Source organism: Cherax quadricarinatus, chromosome 18 (genome assembly GCF_038502225.1).
Source record: "Cherax quadricarinatus isolate ZL_2023a chromosome 18, ASM3850222v1, whole genome shotgun sequence".
NCBI lineage: Eukaryota > Metazoa > Arthropoda > Malacostraca > Decapoda > Parastacidae > Cherax > Cherax quadricarinatus.
In genome coordinates this window covers 32,971,599-32,991,697 of record NC_091309.1, presented here as the reverse complement: position 1 = coordinate 32,991,697, position 20,099 = coordinate 32,971,599, and the positions used below count along the sequence as shown (strand labels likewise).

The window sequence follows — 20,099 nt, the reverse complement described above, 5'->3', positions numbered from 1 at the left end:
TACTAGTCCCTCTAGGATTTTCCAGGTGTATATAATCATGTATCTCTCCCTCCTGCGTTCCAGGGAATACAGGTTTAGGAACCTCAAGCGCTCCCAATAATTGAGGTGTTTTATCTCCGTTATGCGCGCCGTGAAAGTTCTCTGTACATTTTCTAGGTCGGCAATTTCACCTGCCTTGAAAGGTGCTGTTAGTGTGCAGCAATATTCCAGCCTAGATAGAACAAGTGACCTGAAGAGTGTCATCATGGGCTTGGCCTCCCTAGTTTTGAAGGTTCTCATTATCCATCCTGTCATTTTTCTAGCAGATGCGATTGATACAATGTTATGGTCCTTGAAGGTGAGATCCTCCGACATGATCACTCCCAGGTCTTTGACGTTGGTGTTTCGCTCTATTTTGTGGCCAGAATTTGTTTTGTACTCTGATGAAGATTTAATTTCCTCATGTTTACCATATCTGAGTAATTGAAATTTCTCATCGTTGAACTTCATATTGTTTTCTGCAGCCCACTGAAAGATTTGGTTGATGTCCGCCTGGAGCTTTGCAGTGTCTGCAATGGAAGACACTGTCATGCAGATTCGGGTGTCATCTGCAAAGGAAGACACGGTGCTGTGGCTGACATCCTTGTCTATGTCGGATATGAGGATGAGGAACAAGATGGGAGCGAGTACTGTGCCTTGTGGAACAGAGCTTTTCACCGTAGCTGCCTCGGACTTTACTCTGTTGACGACTACTCTCTGTGTTCTGTTAGTGAGGAAATTATAGATCCATCGACCGACTTTTCCTGTTATTCCTTTAGCATGCATTTTGTGCGCTATTACGCCATGGTCACACTTGTCGAAGGCTTTTGCAAAGTCTGTATATATTACATCTGCATTCTTTTTGTCGATGTAATATATACAGACTTTGCAAAAGCCTTCGACAAGTGTGACCATGGCGAGATCTGCATGCAAACACCTTGCCTTTTCACAAATTATCACCTCCAAAACACTATCTCCTGCTAACTGTTTTTTGTTGATCTACACCAACAACAACTTTTCACATCTTTGATTGTTTGTGATCTCTGTTTCGCTAGTACATTTACCCCTTTCACAACATCAGCTTCCTTGATTTCTTTTTTCTTCACCAGGATGGAACTGATCGCTGATGTGAACTTCCTGTACATCCTGGCGAGATCAGCCACGTGCAAGCCACTTATGTACTTTGCTACAAGTCCTATCTTGAATTCTATCATGTTTCTCGCCTTCTTTATCAAAGGGCTGGCACTCGGAACTTTCTTTGGCCCCATGGTGGCTTATTTAGCAGTCGCACTCAATAAACAAGCACAAAAAACAATGGATTATTACAAAATGTTTTGCAGGAACACACAGGGTGATGCTGAACCCAAGAAGAAACAAAGGCAGACTGAGTCAGAAATGCATGGGATGCTTTGTGTGGGCGTTTGAGTGGCCGAGTCACGTGGGCAGGCGAATGAGTTTGGTATAGACCATTTTCAACTCTACAAAAACCGAGTGAATGTACCAAAACTGGGACAAATTTTCGATGGAAAAAAGTTATCAAAAACCGAATCCTACGAAAACTAGGGCATACGAATACAGAGGTTCCACTGTATTACATCATGAGCTCAGCTCACTTAGATAAGCTGTAAGTAATAAATTTGGGCCTAGATATGAGAGAATGGGTCTATGTGGTAAGTGTGCACCACATAACAAAATCCCACAGCACACAGTGCATGAGACAAAAACTGCAAGTTTTTGGGGATTAAAACAGCAACTTTAAGGTGTATTTTCCTATGGTTTTTATGGTTGTATTTGCAGTTTCTTCATCTCATTTGATAGAATGGAAAACACTTTACAGAACAGAGGTGATTTTAGAGGAAATGTTCAATTTTTGTCATTGTTCAAGAGTAAACAAATCACATCAGGCATCCAATACACATCAACTGGTAGGTCTAATGTGCATTCACGAATGCACTGATATTATTTATATAATTATTGCAATATTGCATAACAATAAATCTATTTTTTGGTGTGACTAAAAATTCTGTTTGAATAAAAAATGAAAAGGGAATTCATGTGTAAAGCCTGAGAACATAACTAATGAATAGATAAAATGTTATTGTAGTGCCAGGAATGTCTGCATTATTTATTCTGGACCCTATTTTGAAAATGGAATATTTTGAAATGTGTGTGAAATTGGCCAAATTACCATTTTCTGATCACTTTATTTTTTTTTTTTTTTTTTTATTATCACACCGGCCGATTCCCACCAAGGCAGGGTGGCCCGAAAAAGAAAAACTTTCACCATCATTCACTCCATCACTGTCTTGCCAGAAGGGTGCTTTACACTACAGTTTTTAAACTGCAACATTAACACCCCTCCTTCAGAGTGCAGGCACTGTACTTCCCATCTCCAGAACTCAAGTCCGGCCTGCCGGTTTCCCTGAATCCCTTCATAAATGTTACTTTGCTCACACTCCAACAGCACGTCAAGTATTAAAAACCATTTGTCTCCATTCACTCCTATCAAACACGCTCACGCATGCCTGCTGGAAGTCCAAGCCCCTCGCACACAAAACCTCCTTTACCCCCTCCCTCCAACCCTTCCTAGGCCGACCCCTACCCCGCCTTCCTTCCACTACAGACTGATACACTCTTGAAGTCATTCTGTTTCGCTCCATTCTCTCTACATGTCCGAACCACCTCAACAACCCTTCCTCAGCCCTCTGGACAACAGTTTTGGTAATCCCGCACCTCCTCCTAACTTCCAAACTACGAATTCTCTGCATTATATTCACACCACACATTGCCCTCAGACATGACATCTCCACTGCCTCCAGCCTTCTCCTCGCTGCAACATTCATCACCCACGCTTCACACCCATATAAGAGCGTTGGTAAAACTATACTCTCATACATTCCCCTCTTTGCCTCCAAGGACAAAGTTCTTTGTCTCCACAGACTCCTAAGTGCACCACTCACTCTTTTTCCCTCATCAATTCTATGATTCACCTCATCTTTCATAGACCCATCCGCTGACACGTCCACTCCCAAATATCTGAATACGTTCACCTCCTCCATACTCTCTCCCTCCAATCTGATATTCAATCTTTCATCACCTAATCTTTTTGTTATCCTCATAACCTTACTCTTTCCTGTATTCACCTTTAATTTTCTTCTTTTGCACACCCTACCAAATTCATCCACCAATCTCTGCAACTTCTCTTCAGAATCTCCCAAGAGCACAGTGTCATCAGCAAAGAGCAGCTGTGACAACTCCCACTTTGTGTGTGATTCTTTATCTTTTAACTCCACGCCTCTTGCCAAGACCCTCGCATTTACTTCTCTTACAACCCCATCTATAAATATATTAAACAACCACGGTGACATCACACATCCTTGTCTAAGGCCTACTTTTACTGGGAAAAAATTTCCCTCTTTCCTACATACTCTAACTTGAGCCTCACTATCCTCGTAAAAACTCTTCACTGCTTTCAGTAACCTACCTCCTACACCATACACTTGCAACATCTGCCACATTGCCCCCCTATCCACCCTGTCATACGCCTTTTCCAAATCCATAAATGCCACAAAGACCTCTTTAGCCTTATCTAAATACTGTTCACTTATATGTTTCACTGTAAACACCTGGTCCACACACCCCCTACCTTTCCTAAAGCCTCCTTGTTCATCTGCTATCCTATTCTCCGTCTTACTCTTAATTCTTTCAATTATAACTCTACCATACACTTTACCAGGTACACTCAACAGACTTATCCCCCTATAATTTTTGCACTCTCTTTTATCCCCTTTGCCTTTATACAAAGGAACTATGCATGCTCTCTGCCAATCCCTAGGTACCTTACCCTCTTCCATACATTTATTAAATAATTGCACCAACCACTCCAAAACTATATCCCCACCTGCTTTTAACATTTCTATCTTTATCCCATCAATCCCGGCTGCCTTACCCCCTTTCATTTTACCTACTGCCTCACGAACTTCCCCCACACTCACAACTGGCTCTTCCTCACTCCTACAAGATGTTATTCCTCCTTGCCCTATACACGAAATCACAGCTTCCCTATCTTCATCAACATTTAACAATTCCTCAAAATATTCCTTCCATCTTCCCAATACCTCTAACTCTCCATTTAATAACTCTCCTCTCCTATTTTTAACTGACAAATCAATTTGTTCTCTAGGCTTTCTTAACTTGTTAATCTCACTCCAAAACTTTTTCTTATTTTCAACAAAATTTGTTGATAACATCTCACCCACTCTCTCATTTGCTCTCTTTTTACATTGCTTCACCACTCTCTTAACCTCTCTCTTTTTCTCCATATACTCTTCCCTCCTTGCATCACTTCTACTTTGTAAAAACTTCTCATATGCTAACTTTTTCTCCCTTACTACTCTCTTTACATCATCATTCCACCAATCGCTCCTCTTCCCTCCTGCACCCACTTTCCTGTAACCACAAACTTCTGCTGAACACTCTAACACTACATTTTTAAACCTACCCCATACCTCTTCGACCCCATTGCCTATGCTCTCATTAGCCCATCTATCCTCCAATAGCTGTTTATATCTTACCCTAACTGCCTCCTCTTTTAGTTTATAAACCTTCACCTCTCTCTTCCCTGATGCTTCTATTCTCCTTGTATCCCATCTACCTTTTACTCTCAGTGTAGCTACAACTAGAAAGTGATCTGATATATCTGTGGCCCCTCTATAAACATGTACATCCTGAAGTCTACTCAACAGTCTTTTATCTACCAATACATAATCCAACAAACTACTGTCATTTCGCCCTACATCATATCGTGTATACTTATTTATCCTCTTTTTCTTAAAATATGTATTACCTATAACTAAACCCCTTTCTATACAAAGTTCAATCAAAGGGCTCCCATTATCATTTACACCTGGCACCCCAAACTTACCTACCACACCCTCTCTAAAAGTTTCTCCTACTTTAGCATTCAAGTCCCCTACCACAATTACTCTCTCACTTGGTTCAAAGGCTCCTATACATTCACTTAACATCTCCCAAAATCTCTCTCTCTCCTCTGCATTCCTCTCTTCTCCAGGTGCATACACGCTTATTATGACCCACTTCTCGCATCCAACCTTTACTTTATTGGGTAGTTGAAACAGTTGACCAGGCAGTTTCTTGTGCTCATTCAATAAAACAGAAGGCATACTAGCGAAATAGCTAAGAATTTGGTTGACTGGAACAATGTAATTGGCCTAAAATAAGACTCAAAGTGGGTAAAATCACTGATGCGTAAATATCGCTGACTCAGCAAAATTCGCGACAGCATAATTTCATCAATTTTCCATCAAATTTTGTACTTTTTGTTTTATTACTTTCAGAAAAAGATTCTTTACCATTTCATAAGAAAAAATAACAAAATTATTTTTTGAAAATTTTTGGACTCTGTGGATACTTTTCAGATTGGGGGTCTGGACCCTCAAGGGGTTAATATATGTAACAGGAAAAACAAGAGGCTGAAGTATGTGAAGAGATACAAGAAAATTTTCGTGGCAAACAGTGGAAGACCAATACAATAAATTAAAAGACAAGGTAAGAAATGTTACAACAATTAGAAATTTTAAAAAATTATAAGACAACAAGTTTACTGAAGATGGGCTATGAGCACAGCTCTGCTCCTGTAGCGAGAAACAGGTAATTACTATATATGGTTAAGAAAAACATGTAAGCAAACACTAGGACATATTTACAGGTACAGTACTCCTCACTTAATGACCTACCTATTTAACGACCGCTCAGACTTACACCCAGCTCACCGACCAGTGTACTGTATGTGTATTTTACTTTTTTATTGTTTTTAATGCCTAGTTCTATTTTTAATATACTAAAAATGTCATAAATGGTGAAAAGGTGACATTAAAACTATATTAAAAGATTTTTTTATTATTATTTTATTAACACACTGGCCGATTCCCACCAAGGCAGGGTGGCCCGGAAAAGAAAAACTTTCACCATCATTCACTCCATCACTGTCTTGCCAGAAGGGTGCTTTACACTACAGTTTTTAAACTGCAACATTAACACCCATCCTTCAGAGTGCAGACACTGTACTTCCCATCTCCAGGACTCAAGTCCGGCCTGCCGGTTTCCCTGAATCCCTTCATAAATGTTACTTTGCTCACACTCCAACAGCACGTCAAGTATTAAAAACCAATTGTCTCCATTCACTCCTATTAAACATGCTCACGCATGCCTGCTGGAAGTCCAAGCCCCTCGCACACAAACTCACTAAGAGTACTGTATGCTTGAAATATCAGTTAGTTGGGAGCCCTTGCACAGTAATTTCTTGTTTTATGTGGGTTTGCTACATGTGAATTCGCTTTTATGTGATACCCCAATTCTACCAGTAATTCTATGTGTGATGCAAATTCCCTCATTTGTGTACTTATATATGTGTGAGTGCTTGTGCTCGTGTGTGTATGTATACTCGTATGTATGTGTGTGTACTCACCTATTTGTGTGTGTGTGTGTGTACTCACTTAGCTGTGGTTGCGGGGGTCGAGTCACAGCTCCTGGCCCCGCGTGCGCAGACGTGCATGCTTGCGTGTGTGTGTGTGTGTGTGTACTCACCTAACTGTGGTTGCAGGGGTCGAGACTTAGCTCCTGGCCCTGTCTCTTCACTGATCGCTACTAGGTCTTCTCTCTCTCTGCTCCCTGAGCTTTGTCACACCTCGTCTTAAAGCTATGTATGGTTCCTGCCTCCACTACATCACTTGCTAGGCTATTCCACTTCCTGACAACTCTATGACTGAAGAAATACTTCCTAACATCCCTGTGACTCGTCTGAGTCTTCAGCTTCCAATTGTGACCCATTATTTCTGTGTCCCCTCTCTGGAACATCCTGTCTCTGTCCTGTGTGTGTGTGTGTGTGTGTGTGTGTGTGTGTGTGTGTGTGTGTGTGTGTGTGTGTGTGTGTGTGTGTGTGTGTGTGTGTGTGTGTGTGTGTGAGAGAGACCCAACAATTAATATCTGCACCAATAACTCATAGATGTGACCGGGTGTGGACGTGTGAATTGCTCATTATTCCATATAATTTGTTCATGATTGTAGCCGTGTATAAATGTAAGTAAGTAAATTTACTTACTTACCTACATGAGTCATTATCTTTGTAACTTGTGAGTTCATTACCTTTGTACCTTGTTCAGCTATCAGAACTTTGGGGCCCAGTCCCTGGACCCATTATGTACCTCTGTAATCTTTTGACTACCACCCACAGGATGGGCATGAGGTGCATAATAAGCATATTAAACTTCTGTTATGAGTGTAGTTCTCAAGGCATAATAAAAATTCCCACAACGAAGACATAAATAACGATGACCTAATGAGAATGCCGTACTACATCTGCCATGGGTCTGGCAGAATCTTCTACATAAAGAGGACACCTATTCCTATACCTTTCTCAACATACATGCTCCATGATCATGTTGCCTCTTCCAAGAACATACAGACTTTTAGCACAAGCAGAAAAGAACAGGAGAAACTTTTAAAAGTACAGTGGAACCCTGACTTACGAGTTAATCTGTTCTGTAACTTAGCTCATAACTCAATTTACTCGTACATTAAATTAATTTTCCTCATTTAATTAAATGAAAAGCCATTAATCCGTTCCTGCACTCTGGAGACTAAGAAAAAAATACTTGAATATGATGCTATTATCAACTGTATGGCTTATTTATCTATCACATTTCATCTAGTATGACATAATAAACAATATAATTAACACAGAAACATGATTTATACTCTAGAATGAATAAAATAGGCCATAATATGGTGGCAGAGGCAGCAGCAGATGCGTTTGCCATTTATGTTCAACTTTGACTTCAGTATCTTCCCATGCTCTTACTGTAAGAGAAAACAGAGTATTTTTAAAGCTAACTGCAGTAGATCACTAGTTTTCTAAGGAAAACACTGAAACAATGTATTTATAAATAAATATCTTATAAAAACTGTTTATATAAAGTGTACATGTACTTACACACTTGGAGTAGAGATGGTGGGGGAGGGTGAGGGTGGGGGAGGTTGAGGGTGGGGGATGTTGAGGGTGGGGGAGGTTGAGGGTAGGGGCATGTTGAGGGTGGAGGAAGTTGAGGGTGGAAGATGTTGAGGGTGCAGCGTATGATGTATTGCCTGGTTAAGTCCATGGAAAACATCGTCTTTTTCTTCTCAGCACTGTCCTTTGCACTTATTTTCTTAGGACCCATGGTTAGAAAAAAGAAATTTGGCCAAATGATTGTAAAAAAAAAGGCATTCAAGCACAATAGAACTGCTCCCACAGCGATGTAAACATGTGTACTGCTTACCAGATGTTTTGCCATCAGCTGTGCCAACTAGTGGCAGCATTCTGAATTATTATTGCATATGTATTATGTATTATTATTATTATTAATTTAGGGAACTGAAGCTCTATTGTTGTTATTATAATAATAATATTATTATTATTATTAAATTAGTTATATTATTATTATTAATTTCGGGAAGTGAAGCTCTATTGTTATTATATTATCATTATTAATTTAGGGAACTGGAGCACAAATTTAATTCCCCTAGATCAAGAGCCCCTCACCAGCATCAAATAACCTTGACACTGGAGAGGGGCTTTCGATCTAGAGACTTGGATTTGTGCTCTAGTTACCTAAATTAATAATAATAATACATAATAATAATAATAATAATTATTATTATTATTATTATAACAAATGCCGCAAACTCATTGCACTGTTTACCTCACTGTGGGAGCAGTTCTCTCATGCTCTGTTTACATTTTTGACAGTCATTTGGCCAAATTTCGTTTTTCTAAGTATGGGTCCTAAGAAAGTAAGTGTAAAGGACAGTGCTGAGAAGAAAAAGAGAATGATTTCCATGGAATTAAAGCATGAAATCATAGATAAACAAGCGAGGTGTCCAGGTTTTAGGTTGAGGGGGAAGGGGAGGGGAGCTGGCTCATAACTCAAATGTTGGGGCGTAACTCAGAGCAAAAAATCGACCTAGGGACGGCTCGTATCTCAAAAAACTTGTACGCTGGGATACTTGTAAGTCAAGGTTCCAATGTAATTTTTTTTTATAGTACATCAAACTTCAAATCTAGATTAAAAGATATAATTAATAATGTAAATTAAATACTTACTAAGGGTGAAATATCTTTTCTTCTTTCAATGAAATCTTTAATAAACATATTCCTTGGGGCCAAAATTAAATGGTCATTAAACTCTCCATTTATGGCTTTACTTTCTATCTCTGAGAGAACCACTGACATAGTTCTGAAAAAGACAAGGATGAGGGTGCATAAACAGTCTTAAATATAGGATCTATTCCTAAGAATGTTATTTTCAACACTGACAGAAAAACTTAAACAATTACAGTATTACTCACTAAATTAGTGCAAGTCTTATTACTAATCCCTCATTTCCCTTTAATTAAATCTATTCATTAAACCTGATCTTAAGTGGAAAAAGTTAAACATTTATCTTTTACTTGATTTTTCTAACACAGTGGCCATCTCCCACTGATGTACCATTCTTTTTTATGGTTATTTATTTCCAAATTTTATCTTTCCCTTTTGCATCCAACCTTCTAGCTCATATTTCACTAAATAATCATTACTGAAAAGTGATGGTGGCAGGTTGTGAATATGACCATTGAGCTCATGGTAAACTTGAGTCAAATCCACAAAATGTATAAACCTGTATACCTCCCAATGCTGTGAACTAAGAAAGAAGAAGTGCTAAAAGCATACTAGAAAACTGTTCTTCACAAACATGGAGTGGCTTATAAGAGTAGAAAATATGTGCTAAACACCACTGGAAACTACAAAATTATATCTAAATTGAATATTAACCCGTAAACGGTCCAAGCAGATCTACATTCGTATGTGTAGTGCTCCAAAAGTAGATCTACATTTTGTTACATATTTTCAAATATAACAAAAAAAAAAATGTAGATCAAAGTTTTTTTACACGTTTTCAAATGTAAAAAAAAAAAAAAGAAGGTTAAACAACCATGGAAACATTACACATCCCTGTCTAAGACCTACTTTTATCGGGAAGTATTCTCCCTCTCTTCTACACACCCTAATCTGAGCCTCCCTATCCTCATAAAAACTCTTTACAGCATTTAGTAACTTACTATCTATTCCATATACTTACAACATCTGCCAGATTGCTTCCCTATCCACTCTATCATATGCTTTTTCTAAATCCATAAATGCAATGAAAACTTCCATACCTCTATCTAAATACTGTTCACATATATGCTTCAATGTAAACACTTGATCTACACATCCCCTACCCACTCTAAAGCCTCCTTGCTCATCTGCAATCCTACTCTCTGTCTTACCTCTAATTCTTTCAATTATAACCCTACCGTACACTTTTCCTGGTATACTCAGTAAACTTATTCCCCTATAATTTTTACAATCTCTTTTGTCCCCCTTCCCTTTATATAAAGGAACTATACATGCTCTCTGCCAATCCCTACATACCTTCCCTTCTCTCATACATTTATTAAACAAATAAAAATACCAACCACTCCAACATTATATCCCCCCCTGCTTTTAACATTTCTGTCATGATCCCGTCAGTTCCAGCTGCTTTATCCCCTTTCATTTTACATAATGCCTCACACACCTTCCCCACACTCACATCCTGCTCTTCTTCACTCCTAAATGATGTTATACCTCCCTGGCCAGTGCATGAAATTACTGCCTCCCTTTCTTCATCAACATTTAAAAGTTCTTCAAAATATTCCTGCCATCTACCCAGTACCTCCAGCTCCCCATCTACTAACTCCCCTACTCTGTTTTTAACTGACAAATCCATTTGTTCCCTAGGCTTTCTTAACTTGTTTATCTCACTCCAAAATTTTTCTTATTTTCATCAAAATTTCTTGACAGTGCCTCTCCCACTCTACCACTGCTCTCCTTTTGCACTCTCTCACCACTCTCTTCACCTTTCTTTTATTCAAATTCAAATTCAAATTCAAACTTTATTCTCTATAAGTATTACAATGCTGAGTTTACAGAATTTGGTTATTGTGTGGTTTACATGTAGTAAAATAATAATTACAGAGTGTACCATTAGAACGCCTAGCATGGCTAGGCATTTCGGGCAGACTTATATTAAATCTTAGGTTTAAAATGTTACAAAATTATGAGATAAGTTGGTATTATGGCTAAGTGACTAAATACTAGTTGTGAGTTTAGCAATGTGAATGCTTTTGTTTTGGCACTATACATAGTTTCAGTATTGGAGTATCACAGGCCAACTTATGACTAGTTAAGATTCATTATTTTGAGATTGAGATTGATATTCCTGTTTATGGTCAAATGGGTGAGTGAGTGTAAGTGTGAACCACCAAGTGGTATTCGTATTATTAGTTGACAGGGTGTATCAGGGAGATAAGATGTTTCCTGATGGTAGTTTTGAAGGTGATGAATGTGTCTGCAGTTTTGGAATTTTCAGGTAGGGTGTTCCAGATTTTAGGGCCTTTGACATACATTGAATTTTTGTAAAGGTTTAGTCGGACATGGGGAATGTCATAGAGATGTTTGTGTCTGGTGTTGTGCCTGTGGGTTCTGTCACAACTATCAAGAAAGTGTTTTAGGTCAAGGTTAATATTGGAATTTAAGGTCCTGTAGATGTAGATTGCACAGTAGTAAGTGTGGATGTACTGAACAGGGAGTAAGTTTAGATCTATGAAGAGTGGGGGGGTGTATTGCCAGGGATGGGATTTAGTGATTATTCTTACTGCGGCTTTTTGTTGGGTTATTATTGGCTTTAGGTGTGTTGCTGCAGTTGAACCCCAAGCACAGATAGCATAGGTGAGGTATGGATATATAAGTGAATGGTATAGTGTGAGAAGGGCAGCTTGCGGCACATAGTATCGTATCTTGGATACATAGTATCGTATCTTGGATACGAACAGCTCAAAACCCAAACAATTATGTAAGTAAAGTAAAAGGACACAAGTGCAACTAATGTGACATTTTATTGTGGCAACGTTTCGCTCTCCAGGAGCTTTGTCAAGCTTGACAAAGCTCCTGGAGAGCGAAATGTTGCCACAATAAAATGTCAAATTAGTTGCACTTGTGTCCTTTTACTTTACATATTGTCGGTAATTCTACCAACATTATTACAATTATGTAAGTGTATTTAAGTAAGTGTATTTTTGTGGGTCTGAAATGGATTAATCTAATTTACATTATTCCTTATGGGAACAAATTCATTCAGCATCAGCACTCAAACAGCCTTCTGGAACAAATTAAGTTCGTATCCCAAGGTACCACTGCACTCTGCTCTTCTTATAACACTTGTTCTTTGTCAAAACCTCTCATAAGCTACCTTTTTCTCTTTTATCACACCCTTTACTTCATCATTCCACAATCACTCCTCTTTCCTCCTGCCCCCACCCTCCTATAGCTACAAACTTCTGCCCCACATTCTAATACTGCATTTTTAAAACTATTCCAACCCTCTTCAACCCCCTCCCCCTCACTACTCATACTTGTACTAGCCCACCTTTCTGCCAATAACTGCTTATATCTCACCCTAACTTCCTCCTCCCTTAGTTTATACACTTTCACCTCTCTCTTTTTTGCTGCTGCCATTTTCCTTTTGTTCCATCTACCTCTTACTGTAACTGCAGCTACAACTAAATAATGATCTGATATATCAGTATTATTATATATACTCTGATAATTATACTTATGTGTACCTGTACCTAAATAAACTTACACACTGTGCTGGCATGCAGGAACACGTTAAAATCACTAAGAGTGTCTTATTAGTCTTGAGGATGACATATTAATAATGATAATAATAATCACTCTGAGGCACATTAAATGTTGTATATTACATTAATATAAACATTTTCATTAATCCATTAACCCTTTGACTGTTTTGGTTGTATATATACGTCTTACGAGCCACCATTTTTGACATATATATTTATATATACTCATAAATTCTAGCGGCTTCAAATCAAGCAGGAGAAAGCTGGTAGGCCCACATGTGAGAAAATGAGTCTATGTGGTCAGTGTGCACCATATAAAAAAATCCTGCAGCACACAGTGCATAATGAGAAAAAAAAACTCCGACTGTTTTTTTAATTAAAATGCCAAATTTGTGGTCTATTTTCGTATAGTATTTATGGTTGTATTCTCTTTTTCTTGGACTCAATTGATAGAATGGAAAACATATTATAGAAATAGAGGTGATTTTGATTGATTTTACTATAAAAAGAACCTTGAAATGGAGCTCAAAATAGGGGAAATGTATGATTTTTGCTGATGCTCAAAAGTTAACAAATGATGTCATTTTCCAATAAATGTCCAAGTAGCCATTCTAATATGCAGTCATGAATGGGTTGACATTATTTATACAATTATTACAATATTGCAGCAGTCTGCATAACAGTAAATCTTCTATTTTTTGTTTGCATAAAAATTCAAAATAGAAAGCAAGAGTAATATCAAAGGGGCCTGGAGACATGACTGATGAACAAAGAAAATGTTATTTTAGAGACAAGAATGTCTGCACTGTTCATTCTGGACCCTAATTTGAAATTGTCATATTTTTAAATTTTTGTGAAATTGGCCAAATTGCAAATTTCTGACCACGTTATTGGGTAGTTGAAATCGGTAAATGGGCAGTTTCTTCTACTCAGTCGATAGAAAAAATAGAGTTCTAAAGAAATAGCTATGAGTTTGGTCGACTGGAACAATGGAATTAGCCGAAAATAAGGCTCAAAGATGGCGAAATTGCCGATTTGTAAATATCGCTGAGGTCGCTAACTTTGCGAGAGTGTAATTACGTCAGTTTTCCATCAAATTTCGTTCTCTTGGTGTCATTACAATCGGGAAAAGATTCTCTATCATTTCATAAGAAAAAATGATTTGAGGCTGTGACAGTCAAGGGGTTAATCCATCTACCATGTTTATATGTTACGCTACGTAACATATAAACATAATAAAGACACCCCACAGTAATATAAATTAACATAAATATGAGATGCTACATGTATGAACCAAAACTAGACACATTTATTTGCTTGTTTATATTCTCCACATTTCTCTCCTCTCTCATTTACTCGTTCTCTTTCTCTCTCTCTCGTTTATTTGTTTTACCTCGTTTACTCACCTCTCACCCTACATAAAGACTACAAATATTTTAAGGTAAGTAATGAGTGTACTGCATATGCATTTTATCGCTCTACTGCGCTCTAAATGTCGAGGTATATTGCATGTAGGTGGGGTGGCCTGGCAGGCTACCATACCTCCCACATCTGACTTCCTATGAATAATTACTATTTACCTCTCACCCTACATTAAGACTATGTACAAATATTTTAAGGTAAGTAATGAGTGTACTGTATATGCATTTTATCGCTCTGGTGCACTTTAAATGTCATAGTATATTATGTGTAGGTGGGGTGGCCTTGCAGGCTACCATACCTCCCACACCTGACTTCCTACAAATAAATACGACTCACCTCTCACCCTATATTAAGACTACAAATATTTTAAGGTAAGTAATGAGTGTACTATGTGTGTATTTTACTTTTCATTGCTTTTAATGCCTAGTTCTATTGCTAGCTTAATATATGTTAGTGTAAATTTGTTATCTGGCATTTATATCCATTTATAAATGAAAAAAAATGGCATTCTGCTTTCCAGTGATGTCTGCTTTCCGGCAGTAGCCTGGAACCTAACCTGCCGTATGAGTGGGGCCCTACTGTACACTAATCAAAACTATAAAGTGGGGCCCTACTGTACACTAATCAAAACTATAAAGTTGATATACTGTATAGACATCCCCTGCTGAATGTCCAGGGTCAGTTCTGAGACTTCAGAATAATACAGAGGGTAGTGATTAAGGGATAATACTAAACTCTGAAGAAAAAAAAACAAAGGTATGGTATAAGAAGGAAACATTCAATCCAAGATTTACTCGCCAGAGTCATTCAGTACCTAACATACAAAAAGCAAGGAATTATAGTGGGACAGGAAACACTGAAAAGGAGAGAGCAATTGTTGTTCATGATATTCTTTATGTCAATAACTCCTCAAAGAGATCAATTCTGTCAAGTCCCATTTGTGAATAGTGCAAAGCTTATTTAAAAATAAAAAAGGATGAATATTTAGAAAAGATGTAAGATGACAGTCCTATACATATGAGGTATTTTCAAATAGTTCCAAAAGTGCAAAAAAAAAAATATTGGCTTGCTGAATCACCCAGATAACGTTGTCTTCCTTGAAGTACTCTCTTTGGGAGACTAATCATTGATCCCAGTGCCTCTACCACTTCTCAGAACATTTTTGGAACTCTTCTTTTCAAAAGCCATCTAATGCAGCCTGTGATTCTACACAAATCTCCTCCACACTGTTAAAACACTGCCACTCGAGTGCCATTTTTATTTTTGAGAAGAAAAGGGAATTACAGGGAGCTACATCTGGAGAGTAGAGAAGGTAGAAGACAACTACCATGTTGTTTTTAGCCAGAAAATGATGATCTTTTTGTCCTAAGTCAGCAAGCAGGGCACAAATTTTGCAGCCGCCCACCTCTTGTTCAAATTTTTAGTCGAAATGCTCTGACAAAATCCATAAAAAATTCCCACAGCACGTGTAATGTCCTGGATACTCTGATATTAATAAAAAGCCTTCCTCACTTTTTCAATGTTGGTGTCTATTTTTGACATGGATGGACAACCAGTGTTCATCATCTTCAACTGAAGTTTGTCCTGCTTTGAATCAAGAATATCATTCAAAACACTTTGTCCGACACACTGCTTCATTGCCAAAAGCTTACTGAAGCATTTTGTGTGTTTCACTAGCCATTTTAAATCAAATCAAATCAAGTTTATTCTCTATAAGGATTACAATGCTGAGTTTACAGAATTTGGATATTGTGTGGTTTACATGTTTTAAAATACTAATTACAGAGGGGGCCACTAGAACACCTAGCATGGCTAGGCATTTCAGGCAGACTTAGATTAATTCTTAACTTTAAAATATTACAAATTGTGAGGTAAGTTGGTATTATGGCTAAGTGACTAAATACTAGTTTGTGAGTTTAGCAATGTGAATGCTTTTGTTTTTGCACAATACATAGTTTCAGTATTGGAGTATCACAGGCCAATTTATGACTAGTTAGGATTCGTTATTTTAAGATTAAGATTGATATTTCTGTGTTTATGGTCAAATGGGTGAGTGAGTGTAAGTGAGCTTGAACAATAATTTCATATGTATGTGCTGTTGCTTCTTTTAAAGATTCCATTTTGTTACACACAAAAATTGCAATATGATAAAAAATGCCTATCTAACCTCAATAGAATGATGACCAGCCACACCGAAATTTGCCACACAGAATCTATGGCATAGATTCTATGCAGCAGAATCTATGCCACCACCATATATCACCCAGAACATGCACAAAAATTTGGGTACAAGAACTTTCTGATAGCACCTCACATACAGGAGGACCCCACTTTACAGAGCTTCACTTTACAGGATTTCACTCATGCTGTGGTTTTCAATTATACCCATTCTTCATTTATTCAGACTTCCTACAATAAATATATTCACCACTCACTATGAGCTAAGGCCAAAAATATTTTAAGGTAAGTAATGTGTGTACTGTATGTGCATTTTTTTAGGCTCTATTGCTCATTTAATATAGGATAGTGTAAACATTTTTATCAGGCTTTTATATACAGCAGGGCCCCGCTTTATGGCGTTTCACTTTACGGCATTCCGCTAATACGGTCATTTCAAATTATGACCAAAACTCGCTATACGGCTCCCCCCACCTGACTTTCTAATACGGTCACCGCGCCCCACCCTGTTTGTTTACATTCTTCGTGAGCTCAGTAAGCACTAAGTCTCTCCATTGTGTCTGGAAACTCCAAAATTTCAAATGTTTTTAAAAGTTATTTCATATTTTATATATACTCTGATAATTATACTTATGTATACCTGTACTTAAATAAACTTACATACTGTGCTGGCATGCAGGTACACATTAAAATCAGTAAGAGTGTCTTATGTCTCCAGACGTCATATTAGTAATGATAATAATAATCATCGAGTCTCATTTAAATGTCATATATTACATTAAATACACATTTTCATTAATCCATCTGATATTTTTTTCAAAATTATATAATAAATACGATACATAACATAAAAGATGATAAATACACCCCACAATAGAATAAATAAACATAAATATGAGATGTGGTAGCAGACGACTTGCACAAGTGACGCCATATTAGAAATAATAATAATAATAATAATAATAATCACCGAGTCTCATTAAATGTTGTATATTACGTTAATATACACATTTTCATTAATCCATCCATGATATTTTTTTCAAAATTATATAATAAACACAATACATAACATAAAAAGATGATAAATACACCCTACAATAGAATAAATAAACATAAATATGAGATGTGGTAGCCAGATAACTTGTACAAGTGACAGCAAGAATAACATTTTCTCTAATCTAACATAAGAGAAAATGTGTTACTGGGGGTAACTGTAGAAAATTATTCCTTTCGTATGTATGTAAGTAAGTTTATTCAGGTATACACAAATACAGTTACATAGATTATCATACATAACAACATATGTGTAGAGAACCTAGGCTAACCCAAAAAAGTCAGAGTGACTTATTTCCATTGCCTTCACTCAGAGCATCATTTTTTCTCAAAATGATGTTACATGAGAATGGCAGTGTTCTTCTTTATTTATTCTACAGTATCAATGTAGAGACAACCTGTACACAATGTAACTTGTACACAAACCAGACGTGTACACTTTGTTTACAAAACTTACCTTCGCCTGGTTTGTTTACATAACTCTGCGCCTGTATTCTCTCATGCACTCATTCTTTCTCTCTCTCATTTATTCGTTTTATCTCATTTACTTACTCCTGACCCTACATTAAGACTACAAATATTTTAAGGTAAGTAATGAGTGAACTGTATATACATTTTATCGCTCTGGGATGCTTAAATGTAATAGAATATTATGTGTAGGTGGGTTGGCCTGGTAAGGTAGCCCGGCTGACTACCATACATACCACACTTCATTTTTTACAATAAATATTACTCATCTCACCCTGTATTTTAAGGTAAGTAATGAGTGAACTGTATAAACATTTTATCGCTCTGGGATGCTTAAATATCATAGAATTGTATGTGTGGGTGGGGTGGCCTGGTATGGTAGCCTGGCTGACTACCATACATACCACACTTGATTTCTTACAATAAATACTACTTGTCTCACCCTAGATTAAGACTAAATATTTTAAGGTAAGTAATGAGTGCACTATGTGTGTATTGTACTTTTTTATTGTTTTTTGATGCCTGGTTCTATTGCTAACTTAATATATGTTAGTGTAAACTTGTTATCTAGTGTTTGTATGCATTTGTAAGTGGAAAAAAAGGGTGTTCCACTTTACGGAGGTAGCCTGGAACCTAACCAGCCGTATAAGTGGGGCCCTACTGTACATTTGAAAGTGAAAAAATGCTGTTTCACTTTACAGTGATAGCCTGGTACCTAACCTGTGTATAAATGGGGCCCTCCTGTATACATTCAGTGTCCACTTTATTAACTACGTACACTCTTCTAATAATATGTAGGGCCTCCCTTTTGCCCTCAACAAGATGCTTGAAACATTACATATAAGAGAGATGTTGAAAAGGATGAAGGTCATCAATAAATATCACAAGCATTTTTTCCCAGTAGAAGAGTTGCTGACCTGAACACCATCAAAGAAGTGTTTTCTTATATTTTAATGGTCAATTAAATGACTTATTTTTTTTTTTTTTTGGCAACCTTGGTTTGGATCAGAACTTCCTAAAGAAAGATCCTTCAGGGTGATTTTCTGAACCTTTATTCATGGTAATTCAAGAAGTTGTGAGTGAGTTGAAGGTGCTGAACAACTTGGCAGAGAGAGGCAAGGCACTGATATAATACTCTAATCACTACAAATAAAACACAGAAAAGTGCCTCCTACAAGTCATCAGGAATGATGGTGCTTATTTTCTTGTTCTAAAAATGAGCACAACTCAACTAATTACACAAATACCACCTGGTGGTTCACACTTACACTCACTCACCCATTTGACCATAAAAAGAAATATCAATCTCAATCTTAAAATAATGAATCCTAATTAGTCATAAGTTGGCCTGTGATACTCCAATACTGAAACTATGTATTGTGCCAAAACAAAAGCATTCACATTGCTAAACTCACAAACTAGTGTTTAGTCACTTAGCCATAATACCAACTTACCTCATAATTTGTAATATTTTAAATTTAAGATTTAAACTAAGTCTGCCCGAAATGCCTAGCCATGCTAGGTGTTCTAGTGGTACACTCTGTAATTATTATTTTACTACATGTAAACCACACAATACCCAAATTCTGTAAACTCAGCATTGTAATCCTTATAGAGAATAAACTTTGAATTTGAATTTGAGTTTGAAGCAATGACTGCCTCTGATCCTTATACTATTTATACAAAATAAGAATAAGAACTTTATATTAGGATGATACATGTTTATACAAAGGAGTATAAGAACTGAGTGCACATGCCAAAAGCCCCTTCATATGTAGAGCATTTTGGGCAAACTTAAGATTAATTTAAGATGAACAGGGCAATAACAGTGCAGTAAATTTGTACATATGGTCATTAGGTGAGTTTACAATGAATATAAGATAAATGAACACTCCACCAGTTCATACTATATGGCTTTAATAGGTTTGGAAGAGAGGAACTATAGTTTTAATTATTAACCTAAGGCGGACAATATTCAATATTCTTATTACAATTATTATATTCATATTCAAAATAATCAATGAGGATATTTAATAACATTTATAAGACCAACATACAGCAGAGACAATTCTTTTCAAATATGATTGCAACAAATGTGCTTGGTAGTGCTCCCTAAATACAATCAGATTAGAACACATTTCTGCTCTAAGTGGTTCTTTGGAACACTTGCCCTGGGTAGAGTGCCCTAAAGAAAAATC

At 37.1% G+C, this 20,099-nt stretch overlaps 1 protein-coding gene across 7 annotated transcripts in view; it reads right to left on the bottom strand.

Moving 5' to 3' along the window:
* LOC128689482 (nucleolar transcription factor 1-A) overlaps positions 1-20,099 on the bottom strand; it is a 193,463-nt gene that overhangs the window by 139,008 nt on the left and 34,356 nt on the right. For all 7 annotated transcript variants that reach the window (XM_070086392.1, XM_070086388.1, XM_070086394.1 and 4 more), the window contains one exon: positions 9,179-9,311. In XM_070086392.1, coding sequence (XP_069942493.1) covers positions 9,179-9,311 — 133 coding nt within the window. The remainder of the gene's footprint in view (positions 1-9,178; positions 9,312-20,099) is intronic.